This window comes from Tachypleus tridentatus, chromosome 6 (genome assembly GCF_004210375.1).
Source record: "Tachypleus tridentatus isolate NWPU-2018 chromosome 6, ASM421037v1, whole genome shotgun sequence".
NCBI classification, from domain to species: domain Eukaryota; kingdom Metazoa; phylum Arthropoda; class Merostomata; order Xiphosura; family Limulidae; genus Tachypleus; species Tachypleus tridentatus.
In genome coordinates this window covers 49,428,097-49,448,084 of record NC_134830.1, presented here as the reverse complement: position 1 = coordinate 49,448,084, position 19,988 = coordinate 49,428,097, and the positions used below count along the sequence as shown (strand labels likewise).

General features: G+C 36.9%; 1 protein-coding gene across 11 annotated transcripts in view; it reads right to left on the bottom strand.

Annotated features, from left to right (window-relative positions):
- Positions 1-19,988, bottom strand: part of LOC143252447 (5'-AMP-activated protein kinase subunit gamma-1-like) — a 90,583-nt gene that overhangs the window by 29,048 nt on the left and 41,547 nt on the right. For all 11 annotated transcript variants that reach the window (XR_013029000.1, XR_013028999.1, XM_076504563.1 and 8 more), the window contains one exon: positions 17,912-18,030. Coding sequence is in view for 9 of the 11 variants with exons in the window: in XM_076504563.1 (XP_076360678.1) it covers positions 17,912-18,030 (119 nt within the window). In the remaining 2 variants the exon portion in view is untranslated. The remainder of the gene's footprint in view (positions 1-17,911; positions 18,031-19,988) is intronic.

Genomic DNA, 19,988 nt, shown 5'->3' with positions numbered 1-19,988 from the left:
AGCTACTAGGTGGTGCTGTAAGAATTAAAATTTCACGCGAAGCTACATGAAGGCTATCTGCGCTAGCCATCACAACCCATCGTAAACTCTTGGATTACTCTTACAAACACAGTGGAACTGATTGTTACATAAAGCCCCCCCCCCACAGTTGAAAGAGCAGGTATATTTTGTGAGAAGGGGATTCGAACCCACAACCCTTAGAATACGAGTCAAGCACCCTAACCACCTGCCCATGCGGAGCCTTAAAATACAACTAAACACTACACAGTTACGTGATGTACAGATAATTCACTGCATGTGTTTGTTAGAGACCATACAACTAGCGATATAATCACACAAACTATTGCACCATGGGCAGGGAATCTAATCACTAACCATGGTAATTTATGGGAATATTAATGTAATTAATGAGGAAATTTACTGTCTTTTATTGTGACATATCACGGTCGTGATGAAGTTACCATAATTACATGACCTAGTCTTCACAATGAAAGTTTAACAATACAGGTCAAGATCTAAAAGCTACATTTAATACTATTCCAAACATTTGTAATCACACCTGCAGCGAGAAATGTGAATACGATAAACGGTTTGTGTTCTTCTTGTACAAGTTGTTCCTGCTTAACTCGTGATGTTCATTCGGATCTATTCGTGCAAAACTATAGCAGATTTACAGTCATTACAAATTCTATCTAAACTCGTAGACTAGATGGGTCGTATCAAAAGCAAATAATATATTAGGATTTGATAATCATAATGCACCCAAGGTTCCAAAGTCCGAAGCACAAACTACCAGCAACAAATACATCACTTCAATCGAAAAACAAAAGATCCACTTGGGGATATACAAAATAGTTAAATAAATTAAAATATGCGATAAAAGATTACCGTTTGTCTACATTGTTATGTTTACAACGATAAAATTCGATTTCCCACGGTAGACTGAAAGTACTGTTGTGTGGCTCTGCGGTAAAACTAACGAACTACTTACGTATCATAGGTAAAGGTGGCATTACACAGCACTAGCAGAGACAATACACTTTAAAGTAGATTAACTCCCTTTTATTAGGGTTATCACGTAACCGAGGCAACTAAAACCGATTTATAAATGTTGGTGCGTGCAAGCTTACAAAAGAATGAAAAAAAAACTACAAATACTTGCTTCTCGACGTTTACGTGTAGGACGGTTAAGGTAGTGATAGACGAACTAGCTCTAAAGTAAACAGTAAGAAATAATTTAAAGGCTAGTTATTATCATTGCTTTTGTTTTACCATGGTGCAGCTGTATACTAGATATAACAAACGATTAAGTAGCCAGTCTATGACACAAGCAACAACAGTACGATCAATATTGTTACAAAGGTATATATTAAATACTGTAATTTGTTTTAATTCGGGATAAGTAGAAAGGCATTTAGTGTAGCGCGAGTCAGTTTAGTTTATGAAGTAGTTGCATGTACAATTAAGTTGGGGCCTGGCATGGCCTAGCGCGTTAAGGCGTGCGCTTCGTAATCTGAGGATCGCGGGTTCGCGCCCGAGTCGCGCCAAACATGCTCGCCCTCCCAGCCGTGGGGGCGTTATAATATCTGGTCAATCCCACTTTTCTTTGGTAAAAGAGTAGCCCAAGATTTGGCCGTGAGTGGTGATGACTAGCTGCCTTCCCTCTAGTCTTACACTGCTAAATTAGGGACGGCTAGCACAGATAGCCCTCGACTAGCTTTGTGCGAAATTCCAAAACAAAACATACAAGTAAGTTAGAGTTGCAACAAAATATACAAGATTACTTCTACTTTATACATTATATAAAACTACTAGGATGTGTATTTAAAAATGTAGAAACATCTTGTTATTTTGTCGCGTCTAATTATTTGGTAAAGTTACAGCTAAATGAAGCTGTTTGAAGGAACGTAAGAAACAATTCGAACATTACCTCTACTGGGTCTTATTCCACTGGCACGATAAACCATAGTTTTACACAGTACAAGGAAGATGCAATGCGGACGACGACTCACGTTTTTCTTTTTAATTTTTCACTTAAGTTGTCGCGTTCTCTTATCGCAGCCTAACATGCTTTTCTGAGAGAACTTCATTCTGTGTGTATATATATATATATATATTTTTTTTTTTAGAACTCGTGAAACATCTGACGCTGCTACCACGTCTACAAAAGCAAGTGACAACAGATATCTTATACATAAGAAACATTAGGATAAGTCTCCTGGACTGTTAACATTATCGTTTGGAGAGAGTTATTTTAAATTGTTTGGAGAAAATAACGCAAAAATACAATTCATTTACATAACTTACAAATTAGTTTATTTCAAAATTTATACAAGTTATGTTTACCCATAACTATTAAACAGTTTTATTAATGTTGTTACTATGCCTAATTTAAATAGGAAATGTATAGAATTCTGCCCAATCAATCGACCAATTAACTCCCCGGTCTGAAGGTTTCAACTTCACTGTATCCACATTCACGTAGTCTAGTAACGTTTCCAACTTAAATTGGTCACTTCAAAAACAGAGGTCGCATTTTTATTGTTCAAAACGCGGCTAACTTGTTTGGTTGTAATTAAGTACAGAGCTACTAAATGGGTTATCTGTACCCTAGAAACTTGATTTCGACACCCGTTCTAGGCAGCATTGTAAGTCTGCAGACAAAGCGGTCACTGGTATCGACTAATTTACATATATGCAGACACGTGGTTTTAATATAGTCCTCGACAAAATTTTGTAAAATACAGTAAATTATAAACGCATACCTAATATTCGAAAAGCATAAAACTAAACGAAACCGAAGTAAAGAAAACACGTTCCTTTTATCTTCACTTAAGGTGATCAAACGAAGATGAATGTTTTAAAAGACACCAAATCCACATTTACTCTTATCAACTATTATGTACAAGTTTCATCTGTGAACACCACCTTTATTAACAGTCACTTCTTAACTATTTTGTGCTCATTAATATAAACAATAGTATTTGCCCCATATTCTAACTACATTATTTGTCGTATCCATTACCAATGGGCCCGGCGTGGCCAAGCGCGTAAGGTGTGCGACTCGTAGTCCGAGGGTCGCGGGTTCGCGCCCGCATCGCGCTAAACATGCTCGCCCTTCCAGCCGTGGGGGCGTATAATGTTACGGTCAATCCCACTATTCGTTGGTAAAAGAGTAGCCCAAGAGTTGGCGGTGGGTGGTGATGACTAGCTGCCTTCCCTCTAGTCTTACACTGCAAAATTAGGGACGGCTAGCACAGATAGCCCTCGAGTAGATTTGTGCGAAATTCCAAAACAAACAAACAAACCATTACCAATGACGTGTTTCATTAGATCCAAATCGTTAAGCCGGCCGGAATACAACAAAGAACAGTTGTGTTTAGAACATTTTAATAAAAAAAAATAGGCTTAACACTAACGTTACGACACGTATAATTCTTCCCCAGTTACTGAAAGGCCAGTTTGGCCTCGTACAAAGTTACAAGAGTAATTGTAATAGATCTTCGCAAACTTCTGAAATTTGAGCACCCACACCAAAACACTATAAAAATTCATTTTTAAAAACAGGGCAGAAAATTTGTAAGACAAATGTATTTAGGAGCATCATAGTTTAATAAATAAACTAATGCTTCTAATATATCTGTTGCCTCACGAGTTACGCCTATCTCCCTTTTGGGAGATTTTCAAACTTGCTACCGCGTTCAAAATAAAACAAAAGTGGAGTTCAGAGTTTAGTTTACGATCAGTATTTTATGTACTTGAAGAAAGATGCGATTTATTAACGTATGTCCAGTATAGTAGTGCTGGTACGGGTCGTATTCAAACATTAAGACGTTTCTGAAAGAGATACAAAATTTAGTATTCAAGTTAAAGGGTTTCAGACCTTTTGTTTCGTGACAAAATCAGAGGCAGCTGATGTACACGAGTTTTTGTTTTAAATAGTAAAGGTAATTAAAACAAAAACTCGTGTAACAAACAAACATTGACGAACTATTTTAACACACAAACCCCCAGAAATATTTCCGTTGAATAGTTTTGCTGTATGAATGCTTACGTTTAGAACTATTAAATATAACTCTTACAAGCTGGTAGTGTTGGGTATGAACAGCCAGCTGTATCTCTTCCCACATGTGGGTATTGTAGAAAGTCTTCCTGTATTGTTATTTGCAAAGAATAGGCGTCGTAGCCACAAGATCACGTAATAAGTGCATACTCTGGTGTTAAATATACATTTATTTGGTGTACCTGCATTCATTAGCAGACAAAACTTTTGTATTAAATATGAACGGCAATTTGAAACAAATTTATCTGAAATCCTGCTGACAGCAAAATTAAGTCAAAAATGAAAAACCAGCGTTAAACTCAGTTTTATAGCAATCAAAAATAGTCGATAAAACCAGCCTTTCTAGAGTATTGCTTTTCCAGTTATACCAGACAAGAGCCTGACATATCGATCAGCGAGTTACAGTTCCATACCAGTCGTTAAAATAGAGTTAAGGGTGGTTAGGTGACAGAAGGGTACAAAATGAATACAAACAAACCTTTAGGATGGAGTACACAAGAAACACTAATGTTCATAGACAGTGTTGAAACGATGTTGAGAAAGAAACCTTTTGGTGAAAGATGAAAGTTTCTCGAATTATTTTTTGTTCTTTATTTTAAACAGATTAGCTAGTTCTACTAACCTAGTTTTATAAGATAGCCGACATTTTCTTTTATAAGATATTCAAGTACGTTTTCATACTTGTTAATTAAAGAGGTCCGTTTATTATATAATAAATAAAATTGTAGTGGTACTACATACACTTGCATATTATACCAACGTTATAGATACTTCCGCGGTTATCCAAGCGGTCAGAAGTCTTAGACTCGAGTTTATTATTGTAATTTTTAAAACTGGCATGAAGCATTGGTTCTTGTTGTGATCAAAGTATCAACTATTTTGCACTACAAGATATGCAAAAAACTTTCAGTTTCAATACTTTATCCGATGCACTTACAAGAAAACAATAGAACACCCTTACAGAATGTTGAGGCAACAGTCTATGACAGTATTCGATGTCATCCAACACGCTTTGATAGAAATCAGTAGTGACAAGTACATAACGCATGCGGCAGCTTCTTAGAACGTGGATACACAAAGTACAAATATCAACAAACACTGAAGACTAAACTATATAGTCAACAATAAGTAAACTGTTTACTGACCATTGTTCTTCTTAAAAGATGGTGAGAGTGCCGGACGTTAGAGCGTTGGGAACGCATGGTTTCGTCTGTTACTAGGCGAAATGAAACCACTTGAACCGCTGTATTATTCCCCAGCTTCGTTTACGATGAACGGGAAAATATGATGGTAAATCCCTTAATGCCCAACCTTAGATCTTTATTATTATTTTTCGGAATATATATTGCGTTGCGCTTGCGTTTTAAAATGAAAAACAATATACAATTTAGAAACGGTTAACCTTTACGTTTCATATCATTCACGAATTAACAGAGTGAAAAATACCAATCTAATATACTGAATAACGTAAGTTAACAACAGTTCATTGTTATACTAAGTTATTGAGAACTAAGACCTAAAATCAGGCCCGACAACATTAATTCACGCTATTTATTGACAAGAACCCCACACGTGCAGATATATATAAATAACCCTATAAATCAAAACTATCTCCTCACACAATCCTACTCTCACACAACACCCACAATATAGAAACTAGGCATATGACAGCTTGCTTCGATCCACTTTACATATATAACTTCCATCATAGTCAAAAAGCGCCATCTATTGGAATCTTTGAACGGAAACAACCCGTGTTATGATTCTAAAGTTTATTGCCTGAGCACTGCCAGAATTTCTCATACTTGTGGCGTCACTACTATGATAAACAATCCGCATTCAAAACTTAATTTTCATTTTAAATAACGAAAATACGTACAGTACTAGACCATCTAAGACTACACAAAGTGGATATGTAAATATTACCGACTGAAAACATGCAACTCGACTTTCTTTGAATTAAGCAGAAAGGTGGGGGAGAGACGTTAACAAATGTGTAACATGTAAAAATTTCTTAACATTAAAATAAGTTTTCTAGTAGCTTAATATATTTCTAACTACAGTATTACGTGAAGTAAGATAAACAATATTACGCCAGCAAGGTGTTGGTATACAGCAGCACGTAAAAACATTTCTTAGACAACAGTGTAAATTAATTGGTTGGTGTGGTGTTTGCACAAAGCTACTCGAGGGCTATCTGCGCTAGCCGTCCCTAATTTTGCAGTGTAAGACTAGAGGGAAGGCAGCTAGTCATCACCACCCATCGCCAACTCTTGGGCTACTCTTTTACCAACGAATAGTGGGATTGACCGTCACATTGTAACGCCCCCACGGCTGGGAGGGCGAGCATGTTTGGCGCGACGCGGGCGCGAACCCGCAACCCTCGGATTACGAGTCGCACGCCTTACGCGCGTGGCCATGCCAGGCCTGTAAACCGATAGCATCACACATTTAAAAGTACGGTCAACATATTTGTTGTAACCGTTAGCAAAAACCATGCTAGTTTCTCGTACGTCTGGTTAAATCACCATATGTTTCTCGTTCATTCCTTATTGCCATGTTTCCCAAAGTGTGTGACGCGCCCCCCAAGGGGCGCAAATTATCTCTTGACTTAGGGTAGAGTAAATAGTGTAACAATGCAAAATTAAGCCTTTTAATATTGTTAAATGAAAATAATAAGTATTTATTACAAAATAATGTGTATCTTTGTATTGTGTAACTTTAACTCATAATTTTACTCATTAAAAAAAAGTTGGCGCGCAACAAACCATGTTTATTTAAGGGGTGGACGTGAATGACTGATCACATATCTTGGTTAATCTTCTCAGAGAAATGAAGGAATCAGCGTGTGATTGTCCCCGTCCGGTAGGAATGAATAATCCGTTGAACCTCCTTTGCGATGGTGATAGTGATCTTATCCAAGGCATTGGATATACAGATCCCCGCCACCAAGTGACTCTGATGAAGGCCCGTTAATTTCATGAGTTACTGGGTTGTCCGCATTCTGCCGCCTTGTTTCTTTTCTTCACAATTCCAGTATCATCTTCAATATAGTCGCCATCTTCTACATCATCAACATTATCACGTCAATCACCGAAGGCCTTGGACTTCACTCTGTCTCGACGCCCACCAGACATTTACCAAGTTTTGCAGTAGGCATTCCCCGACCTTTTTACCGACACCATTAAAATAATTAATTCTTTGACTTCATAATATATTCGCCAACAGGTCGAAGGAGGATACTCTTATCCATGAATACCTCAGTTGGGAAAGTAAAATGCCCTTTCTTAAAACAGAATACCTGCCATACATAGTTCGTTCGTTTAAATGACAGAACGCAACAGAAGTTTGGGAAACGCTGCTTTGTTAAGCATAAAGCCAGTATAGTGGGTTATCTAGGGTATGTCCACCGCAGTGCAATATTGACCAGTTACCTCCCACCCAATCTTTCAATATAGGGGCGTTATAAACCTGACAAATGTCGAAGTATATAAAAACACGACGTATTGTTTTTGTTCATATTTCAACCACAACAAGAGCATAGTTGTATATGTCAGTATTTCTCGAAACATTTAGGCCATCCCCCCTTTTCTTCTTTTCTAAACACTTCACTCCCTTTCCCCCCGAAAAAAGTTTAACTCATTGAAAGTCTCTAGCCTTACACAAGATCACTATGATTGGAGGTTAATGTGGGGCCTACTTCAACAGCCATCTCCGAAACCTAGAATATATTTTATAGTCCCCTTTGTGGCTTGTACCCTTGGATTTTTTTAAAGATGCAGCGTATTTTGTCTATTTTTTAATTTTAATGTGTTTTATTTTGGCTTTAAAAATTATGGTTGTAATGTAATTAATCAGAGGTTGGGATTTGCTGTTTTTAACGCAGTCCTTTCTCGTGATTTGGTTTACTTGTTTAATTTCACTTAAATGTGTTTGTTTCACTAAAACACACACACACACAGCCAATGATGACAACGATAAATTTTATTTTTTAAAAAACGTAATATTTTTCTAACGCTTCTCACCCCGCTTAAAAACGGTAGCGCCCCACAGTTTAAATGAGTTAAAATTCGTTATAGCTGTGACACACTGTATATAAAAATGCCGTGAAAGCAAATTCCAGTCTCCATACGTTCTACTATTGAATAGCGATAAGTTTACGGATTTAGAACGCTAGAATCTGAGGGTCAAATCCACCCATGTCATCATTCACTTATTTTCAAGTTACTTGTTCTATTATAAAAATTTCGAGGTTTTCTACCTGACGTTTGCTTTCCCTGAGGTCTATATTTTGCATCGCAGAACGAACTGGATAAAATAATTTATCTTATCTTTTAAAATAGGACACACGAGTAGGACCTAGTAGCGTTAATAAAAATATGGCTGATATTCTTAAATATTTGAGTCTGGTGTTTTGGGTGCTTGACTTGTAATCAGAGGTTAGCGGGTTCGAGTCTCCGTTAATACCGAAAATGCCCGCCTTTCATCCGAGGGTGGACTATAATGTGACGTTTAATCTGGCTATTCGTTGTTGAAAAGGTACAGCTGACTAGCTGCCTTCTTTCTATAGTATCACTGTTAAACTAGGGACAGCTAGCGCAAATAGGTCTCGTATAGTTTTGTGTGAAATTCAACAAATATATATTTGTTGACATAAAAAATCTGCTTAATAAGGTGATCGTATGGGTAATTTTAGGGTTAAGTATTAAAAATAATGCATTTTGTTATTTTAAAGATGTGTCCAATTTGGATCACTAGAATGCCTTACAAATTCGTCAGTCCTAGACTCCAAGCGATCACTAGATCGATATCTACCTTCGTCTGTACATTTCTACAACGCCCCCTCTAGGAAATAAACTAGGGTTCAAGTAATCGTTCGTACATCTAAAATATTTAAAACACAGCCATTAATTTTCTTCTTCGATTTTTTATTTTTAAAACAATGCTGGAAGTCGTCATAAAAAATGTCTCAAAACAAGATCAGCCAATTAATTACATGCTAACTAGAAATTAGCGTTATATTCTTGTCATGTTTACGACTGGTTTTGACACTCAAGTTTCGAGGCGACACAACGCCGGATTATCGTAACATAATAACGTCGTAAATTTTCAAACCTAATATAGACGAAAGCGAAACCTAACATTGGCTCATTTTTTAAACACACAGACACACACACACACACACACAGAGAGAGAGAGAGATAAAAATCAGGGCGAAACTATTGTTTTTAATACAGTAAGGTACAGGTTACATACAAATCTAAAAAGAATTTAACTAATTGAAATAGTTCGTGGTGCATTTAGAAACAAAACGATTTTAATTTTATGCAGGATGACAACAGTTTGAACTACTAGTATTATATTAGGCGCAAAGTTTTGCAAGAAGAAGAATTGCTATCAGAACTTCTAAGTTTTCGTTTTTATACATCGGTACTTTACATGCAAATTCCTTTCCCTGTGTAAAAATACTCCCTTCTTTATTATGTTTAGTAATCTGCTTTCTTAAAGCTACTCGTATATAATCTGTGATTAACAAATACGAACAGTCATCTGTCCAAGACTATAATCTTCGTTTTTTGGGACGGCCTGGCACGGCCAGGTGGATTAAGGCGTTCGACTCGTCATCTGAGGGTCGCGTGTTCGAATCCCCGTACAACCAAACATGCCCGACCTTTCAGCCGTGAGGGCGTTATAATGTTACGGTCAATCTCATTATTCATTGGTAAAAGAGTAACCTAAGAGTTGGCGTTGGGTGGTGATGACTAGCTGCCTTCCCTCTAGTCTTACACTGTTAAATTAGAGTCGGCTACTGCAGATAACCCTGGAGTAGCTTTGCGCGAAATAAAAAACAAACAAAGAAACAAATAGTTTTGGGGGGCATTATTGTTCGTTAGGCTACGACAGTTCTTCGGCAAAGAAATACTTAAATTAATTTGTTAATGATAACAACAATTTAGCTTTTAAAATTGTGATTTTTCAGACCTGCGCATGCTGGCGTACCGTACCCAGTTTAAGTTAATTATTATTTTATATCTTATATTTCTGTCAGCTGAATAACTTACGAAATAATCGTTATAAAGTTGAATCTGTGCTGATTTATAATGTGGTGAATAAAAGAAATTCACTTTTCTCGCAAGAACTGAACTATCGTTGCACATACCACCATGGACAATTCACTTATAAAAACTAACTACCGTTACACGAACCACCCTGGATTACAAACGTGGGTAGTTTGATTAAGGACGTTAACAAATCATTGTAACTTGATTAATGACGATAATAAGCCTGGGTAATTTGAATAAGGACGTTAACAAACCTGTGTAACTAGATTAAGGACGTAAACAAACCTGGGGTATTAAATTAAGGACATTAACAAACCTGGGTAATTTGATTAAGGAAGTTAACAAATCTGGAAAATTTGACTAAGGACGATAACAAACGTGGGTAGTTTGAATAAGGAAATTACCAAACTTGGATAATTTGATTAAGAACGTTAACAAACCTGGGTAATTTGACTGTTCGTTTGTTTCTTTTGAATTTCGCACAAAGCTACACGAGAGCTATCTGCATTAGCCGTCCCTAATTTAGCAGTGTAAGACTAGAAGGAAGACAGCTAGTCATCACCATCCACCACCAACTTTTGGGCTACTCTTTTACCAACGAATAGTGGGATTAATCGTACCATTCTAACGTTATCACGGCTGAAAGGGCAAGCATGTTTGGTGTGACGGGGATTCCAATCCGCGACCCTCGGATTACGAGTCGGGTGCCTTATTTACCTGGCTACAGTGACAACAGAAAGTGTTCGTACCCCTGCGTCCCGAGTGGTTTTTTGCTCATAACTTAAAAAGTATCACGGTTAGGCTAATAGAAATACAATATATTATAAATATAATACTAACACACATCTACATAAATTTTTATGTAAATTAAACTACAAATAAACTGTAAATAAACAAATAACCACAAATATGAGGAGCAGAAAGTGTTCGTACAGTTCAGAACGTGTGAGAAAACTAATATTTCCGTAAAATATTTTAGTTTGGCAAATCAGCTACATTACTATTCCAGAACTAGACATTGGGTTCATAATTATTGGAAGTTAGCCAGCAAAAAATGTACTTCCGGCAATTTAGCCCAGTCTCCGTCATTATCTGCTTGGTCATCATGACGAACAGGAAACAACTGTCAAGTGATTTAAAACACCGAATTATTGTAAAATACAAGTCTCGTGTGTCTCTTTCCGGTATTGCTACACAACTTAATGTGCCAAAATCTACTGTTCAAAGCATAATTGCCAAGTTTAAGCTTACAGGATTAATTGCTAACCTCCCTCGTTCCGAACGCCTCACCAAAATTTCAGAGAGAACCAAGAGGAAGGTTCTCAGAGAAGTTAGTAGGAACCCTCGTTTAACAAGTAATGACATACAGAAACTGGTAAGGAAAACTGGGGTTGAAGTAAGCACCTTTACAGTTACGAACATGTTACGCTCTTCTGGGTTCAAAGCATGCCGTCCTCGTAGAACTCCATATTTAAAGCCTGTTCATTTAGAAGAACGATTGACGTATGCAAGAAAGCATGTAGATAAACCCTTTACCTATTGGAAGAGTATTCTTTGGTCAGACGAGATTAAAATCGAGCTTTTCGGCCACACTGATGTTCGCTATATTTTCCGTAAGAAGGAGAAACGACATCTTCCGAAGAACACCGTCCCTACAGTTAAACATGGAGGTGGCTCGATCATGCTATGGAGTTCCTTCAGCTTTTCTGGTGTAGGCAGCCTTCACCGAGTCAACGGAATCATGAAAACAGAAGAGTACGTTGATATGTTAGGCACTTATATCAAGAATGCTGCTCGGAACTTGCGGCTTGGGTATCGTTGAATCTTCCAGCACGACAATGACCCTAAGCATAAATCGAAATATGTGCAATCCTGGTTGCAGAAGAACCATATAAGCGTTCTGGAGTGGCCATCGTAGTCACCCGATCTCAATCCAATTGAAAATGTTTGGCATGAGTTGAAGACCAGGGTTCATCAACGTCATGCAAAAAACTTGCAAGATTTGGAGACCTTCTGTAAAGAAGAATGGAAGAAATTACCAGTCGAGTACTGTCAAACGATCATAGAGGGTTATGAGGAGAGATTGCGCCAAGTATTCACCTGAAAGGCTATACAACTGACCATTAAAGTAGACGCACGAACACTTTCTGCTCATCATATGTTTGGTTATTTGTTTATAAACAGTTTATTTGTCGTTCAATTTTCATAAAAATTATGTAAATGTATGTTAGTATAATATTTATAATATACTCTACTTTCATAATCCTAATCGTGATACTTTTTAAGTTATGAGGAAAAAACTACTCGGGACGCAGGGGTACGAACACTCTCTGTCGTAACTGTATGCTGGGCTGGGATAATTTGATTAAGGACGTTAACAAACCTGAGTAATTTGATTAAGGACGTTAACAAACCTGAGTAATTTGATTAAGGACGTTAACAAACCTGAGTAATTTGATTAAGGACGTTAACAAACCTGGGCAATTTGATTAAGGACGTTAACAAACCTCGGTAATTTGATTAAGGACGTTAACAAACCTGGGTAGTTTGATTGAGGACGTAAACAAACCTGGGTAGTTTGATTGAGGACGTAAACAAACCCGGGTAATTTAATTAAGGATGTTAACCAATCTGAGTGAAGTTAATTTAGTTCAACATCTCTCCGTTTGTATACGTCTATAGTTAGTTTCTATTAGGTGGGATCGAACATTAAGAAAACCAAATATCTTTCCCCCATGTTGCACTGCAGGACGTATGCATATTTCTTTGGGACGGAAAATTATTTCTGTAACTTCCAGACTCTGTTTGAAATACTTAAAAAAAAAAGTATTTCTGTAACTTTCAACCCCAGCCCGGCATGGCCAGGTAGTTAGGGCGCTTAACTCGTAATCTGAGGGTCGCGTGTTTTAATTCCCGTTGCACTAAACATCCTGGCCCTTTCAGCCGAGGTGGCGTTATAATGTGATGGGCAATCCCATTATTCGTTGGTAAAAGAACAGTCCAAGAGTTGGCGGTGGGTGGTGATGACTAGCTGCCTTTCATCTAGTCTTACACAGCTAAAATAGGGACGGCTAGCACAGATAGCCCTCGTTCAGGTTTGCGCGAAATTCAAAACAAATTTCTAGTCCCCACCCTCTCCAAAGTGGAACAGCGGCATGTCCGCAGACGTACACCGGTTTCAATACCCGTGGTGGGCAGAGAACAGATAGGTCATTCAGATACTGTCTGAAATATTTTTATATTCATCACTTTCAGCGTCAACTATTGTTCACTTTGAGCTCTCGTGTCGGAAAATAACGTATAAATTTACTGTAATTCGTCCATGGCAGGTGCAAAAACATCTCTAGACCAGAGTTTATACAATCGGCGGGTGGTTACACTGATCATACTTCCTTTTTCTAAGTTACTGTATAACAGTTTCTTTCCCTACTCGTGTCAATGTTTCACTATATTAAGTTATCAGACCCATGTTTCACATCAACAGTTTATGTATACCTTAGATATCTTGACGTAAGGGGTATTTTAATGTCTAGCATAGTTGGTCTTTTTCTTATGATATATATTGAGTGGAAAGAGATATTTATGGCTATTGTCATCATGTATGATATAACGATTGTGCATATTTTTGTTAAACTATCTGAACGGCCATTCAAGGAGTCGTATTCGTTCATAAAGAAGATTTTTCTTGACCTGGGTACTCAAAGTATTGTGGTTTTTACCGAATTCGGTATTCTGTGTAATAATGTGTTATGCTTTAGTGTTGATCGATGTTGGACAGGTGTATTCACGTTCTAGACGGATGTACTGTTTATAAAGTTTAATGATATCTTTTGCTATTATTTCCGTATTTTTATCTTAGCATAGTTTTCTCGTTCATAAACTTTATTTCTAATTCCGGTGATATGATTTATTTATGTTAATTTCATCTTACGTTAACCCTAAGATGTTGATGTTTGTAGACTAAGTTCCAGGTAAGTACAATTCAGGTGTCTTTGATGGGTTTGAGAATAGTATCAGATTGGTATTTAGAACATATAAACTGCTCAAAAAAATTAAAGGAACAAGTACGTTTTCTTATACAGTTTATCTCAGCGTTCCAAATGTGATAATATTTTTATTTTTTTAGGTTATTTGTCTCTTTTCAGTTCCATCTGTATCCATTTTTTAATGTGTTATGAAAGATAAAACATGAAGAACTAAGATTTTAAAAAATGACCAATATCACCAAAACTGATATCTCATATGAAACAATACTTTAAACAGTTTACATGCATTTATTCAAAAAATGTTTGAAACATTCAATATCTAGTATGACCTCCACGGACTGTGACACACTCCTGACACCAATTTGGCACACGTCGAATCGATGTTATCTTGGGATATGGCAGCCCACTCGTCTACCAGGTCTTGTCGGAGTTTCTATACATTCTGAGGAGGGTAACACGCCTTTACAACATATCCCAACAATGTTCAATCGGATTTAAATCTGGAGATCTGACGGACCATTCAAAAGTCTCTATTCCTTCCTCGTCAAGGAAGACCATACACAGTCTGGCGACGTGAATTCGCGCGTTAACCTGCATAAAAATGAACCCATCGCCGACAGCAGCGGCAGAAGGCCTCACAATTGGTTCCAGAATTTCATCTCTATATCGTCGTGCGTTCAGAGTATCCCTGTTGAGTATGGGTAAGTCCGTGCGGCCACCCAAGCATATGCCTGCCCAGACCATTACCGAACCTCCTCCATAAGTGTCGACTTGAACAATGTTACAGGCGGAAAATCGCTCTCCTCAGCGTCTCCATACTCTCGCACGTCCATCATCATGAGACACAGTGAACCTGCTCTCGTCTTTTCGTAGCACAGTGGCCCATTAACGAAGTTCCAAGTCCATGTGCTGACGAGCAAACTCCAACCTGGCTGCATGGTAACGCACCGTCAGAATAATGCCTCTTGTAGACCGTCTGGCCCTAAAGCGTCCTTCGTTAGACGATTGCGAACTGTTTGGATCGGCACACAGGTTCCACTGGAATGCTGAAGGTACACACTGACAAAACGAGACGCTAAAGATCCATGTTGCTGTTTGCTTCGAGAATTAATGAAGAAGGCATAGTTTCACGTAAAAGCTTTATATCGGGTACCTTAAGTTGTATTCTCCTTGAGTGAGGTGAGTTTCGTTTGAGTTGCTTCAAACTTCACTCGCAAGCTTAAAAATACGTTTGTAGACGAACGGATATGTTTTTACCTACATAAATTTAGTTCAGACAAAAATATACTGAAATATGTACTTGTTTCTTTAATTTTTTTGAGCATTTTTTTTTCAATTCTATATTTTTGAAAGTATTCAAGTACTTGGTTTGATACCGATTGTAGGATTGTGGCGGATGGTCCTTAGTTTTTCCTAGAGTCCAAAACAAGTAATACATATAACAATGGGTTATAGGCATTTTAAAAGTTTGTTGCTTAGTTACCTGATGAAGAGGATAGGGCTAATAATTATGATATCCTTCAGTTATCAACTAAACTACTACAAATGTATGTGTCTCTAAACACTCACTGTGTTACTGTGAAAATTCTCTGCAAATACAGAGATATCTGCTCCAGGAGCAAGCTCTTACTTGTACGGAGAGTCAGTTGACTTTTGACTCTTACTCAGATTGAACAATGTCTTCAGGGGTGTTATAGACTACATGTGAGGATCGTAAAGGTGGAATACGGTGTTATAGACTAAATGTGGTGTTCGTAAAGGTGGAATACGGTGTTGTATACTACATGTGGTGTTCGTAAAGGTGGAATACGGTGTTGTATACTACATGTGGTGTTCGTAAAGGTGGAATACGGTATTATAGACTCCATGTGATGATGATAAAGATAGAATATGGTATTATATACTATATACGATAATCGTAAAGATGCAGTACGGTGTTATATAATACACGTGATGATTGTAAAGGTGGAACGCGGTGTTATAGACTACATGTGATGATCGTACAGGTGGAATACGGTGTTATAGACTACATACGATGATCGTAAAGGTAGAATACGGTGTTATAGGCTAAATATGACGATGGAATATGGTCCTTAAATCTAAAGTAAAAATGTAGATGATACCTAGGTTTAAACAGTGCTTCCGGATACTCCCCTGAAGTAACATTTTTAACGGATCCATAATAACTAAAGGATATTCGCCTACGGAGGGTAAACAGACGTCAGTATGAAATTTTGACACTTATATTATACATCGTATATTAATAACTCGCTTATTTAAATTATGGTGAAATAAAAAAGCAGTTTTAACACGATAATAATTTTTATTAGTTTACGTAAGTACTTACATGCAACATACATTTTGTGCGAAATAATATTCAGTTCACTAGAGGATCAGTGGTAAATTTGAAGGCTTACACTCCAAAAACGGGTTTCGGTGGGCACAGCACAAATAGCCCATTATGTATTTTTAAGCTTAACAATAAAAAACACACAAAAAAACAAAAGTTTCCTTCAAAATATTTAGAATGAAAGTTATCAAAGTAAGATAGAAGACAGTAAATGTTTTTTTTTGGGTGTGTTTTTATCGGGCTATCTGTTGTGACTTTAGCGTTGCAGTCTTACCGCTACCCCATGATACACCTTACATTTAAAATTGACAATTATTATTACTAATTAAAGTATCAAAAGATGAACGTTTCGTATTGTGTTCCTGTTTTCACAGTAATATTCATATTGCTATGTCTACAGTTCAGAAAGTTGGCGCTCGATCAGGGTTATTTCCCAAAAATAAACTGGCCGGAGATTATATTAATCTCGAACCCATAGCAACTCCGTCGAGCTGGTTAAAGGACTTTTCTTTGATTGGTTGTACACTGTAAAGGCTATTCATTGATGGTTGTAAACTGTAAGGAATTTACATTGATTGGTTGTAAATTGTGAGAGCTGACGAAGAGCGCTAGTTCGAAACGTCATTCTCTTTAAATTAAATTAAAACAAACTTGGTGATTGTTCTATATAATGTATAATTTATTTTTTTTTCATTCAAGTATGAAGTTAAGGTTCTTTAATAGCAAAGCTCATTTGTTTCAAGTTTGTTTAAAATATTCATTCTGTAGGAAATGCAATATTAAACAGTACGGTCTCTTCTACAGCTGTATTTTTATATCACGTTCCTACATCACTGTACAGTACTGTCAAACTTCAACTGTTGTATTTCATAAGAAGAGTCACATCTTTTTTTTTCTTTATTGTACTCATCGGTGGTAAATGTATTTAGATATTCATCTAAAACCCGATTAAAGCATGGTTGTAAATTCTAGTGTTGAAAAATTCAGGTAGCAAAGGACACCTTTATTTATTAATTTTAGGTTTGTTTGGTTTTGAATTTCGCGCAAAGCTACACGAGGGCTATCTGAGCTAGCCGTCCCTAATTTAGTAGTGTAAGACTAGCGGGACGGTCATTACCCACCGAGCATTTTTGGTGTAACGAGGATTCGAACCCGCGACCCTCAGATTACAAGTCGAGTGTGTTAACCACCTGGCCAAACCGGGCCTATATTGGTCAATTCGGGCGCGTGCTGACCTGTAGGCTTGCTCCTGTGTTCCGCTAGAACAATTCATCCTAACCCTACCTAGGATGCCCCATATAATTATTTCATTTCAATTCTTTCAAATAAACCATCATGGACTTTATCACCCTGTGATGAGCAGTTATAAAAACTTGATAAATCTTACTAGAGCAAAAGCAATCCAGCAATGGATCACTTACTGACCAATATAATAACCAACCATACCTACCCGTTTAGAGTCGTTTCGATGAATTAAAGCTCGATGATGACAGAACCCATCAAAAGATCCATGGGTCAGAAACGACCGTCGCTTTTCTGGGTCTATCAACTGTCGTCGTAGAGACGTACCTTCAGTAAAAAAAGCAAATAACATCATGTTAAGAGCTGTTGAACTTATGTTGAAAATATTTTTTTATGAAAAGCTTGTATGAGGTGCGTCTTTGTGGCGGATAGACGTGAAAAATTATTTTAACTTTTTTAGATACCATGAAAATTAATACGGTAGACATTCATGTTGCATCTGGAAAGTAAACAACAATTAGGGATATCACTGTTAAGCCTAAACTTATGTATTAACGTAATGTATATTAACTACTGTAAATTTACGGCTGGGAATAATATACGAATAATGATAATTATCGAGTGGCATATTGTAAAAATAATACCGTGAAATATTAAACATAGATAAGCTCTAAGTAATACAAGATGTCAACCTTTACACAGATTTCTCAACCGTTTCGTTAGTTTTCAACTTTTCTAAATAACGCTAAAGATTAAATTTATTATAAAAGAAACATCGCCTGTAGTGATCTAAACAATTAAAACATATTGAAAGCGGTGTGAGTCGGGCGAACTTCCGCGGAAATATTCTTTATGTGAAACTAGAGAAATACATTTCCGTTTGAATATCTTTGAGAAAGTCATAGAAATACTGTTTACGGAAAGTTGATGTTTTTGTTACTTAGTGCAAAGCTACACAGCGGGCTATCTGCACTCTGTCTACCGCGGGAATCGAACCTCAGAGTTTAGTATTATAGGATTTATGATGGAAAGAAAGTATGTTTGGGGATCACTCCCTCTCTTGTACAATTGTGGAAGAACTACTTACGTAAGAAACGATATTTCAGCTTGACAAATTACACATCTATCACTCAGTCGTTGGTGTGTGAAATTTTCATACACACACACACATAACTGGCTGACGGGGATAGAACTGAACTGCTGCAGTGAAGGTATGGCTCAGAAAATCTACTTTATGAACGATTTTTTTAAAAATAAATAATAAATGTTAGCATGTAATTGTAGAGGTAATTTATTATTAATGGAATCTTTATAAAATAATCTAATATGTGTTTACTTCATAAGAACTGAGTAAAATCGCAGGAACGTCAGTCCATCTAATGTGTCTTTCGACCACATCACTAACACTCAACCTTGAGACAGTGTAGCCCTCTAGCTGTATACTGTAACTTAATTGGACAATTCACACGTTAATTTACGACAGATGTAAGACAACTATGGTAGCAGTAAGAAATAAAGGTCGTTTAGTAACAATGATAACAAAGGTGTTTTGTTACAAATCTGGGGATGTATGTCAGTACTTAGATGTAAAGGTTAGAAGATAGTGTCATACACTGTGTCATATTTTAACCTCATCTTCTATTTACAGCGTCATGGCCCAGATGAACTTGAAAAGTTTCATTTATACTCGACAAACATATTCTATCGTTGGGCGGATTCATTTGGATTACTCATTAAAAATGATGCAAAGCCTAGTCCACATGACGATAACGAATTAATTTATTTATTCAATAATGTTTGTTACTGCTTAATATTAATGCACGTCTAACTCACAAGTAAACTTATCTGCAAATTTCTTCATTACTATATCGATAACAAACACACTAACTCATTGTTTAAATTATTAAGTTATTAAGTGAAAAACAGAACAGAATACCTTATTAACTCTCTGCTTCACTGATTATCGAACTGAATGATTCACTTGTTTTTTAATGGACAGTCGACATTGTACTCGTATTTCTACGTAGTAACGGAAACTTATTGATCACGGTGTGATGACTAGTTATTTCAAGCAAACAAAATTCTAAATTAAAGCATTTCAAATATAATTTACAACACTTGAAATAGAAAAATCATACTTTATCTCACTTCACTTTAGGACGTTTCAAGTCCTAAAGGATAAGTTGAATCTATAGTAAAAACACTTACTGACAGATACTTTAATTTCTTACCAACTTGCTGGCTGTACAAACTGGGATTTTGAAAACATTCGTTTCAAGAACTCA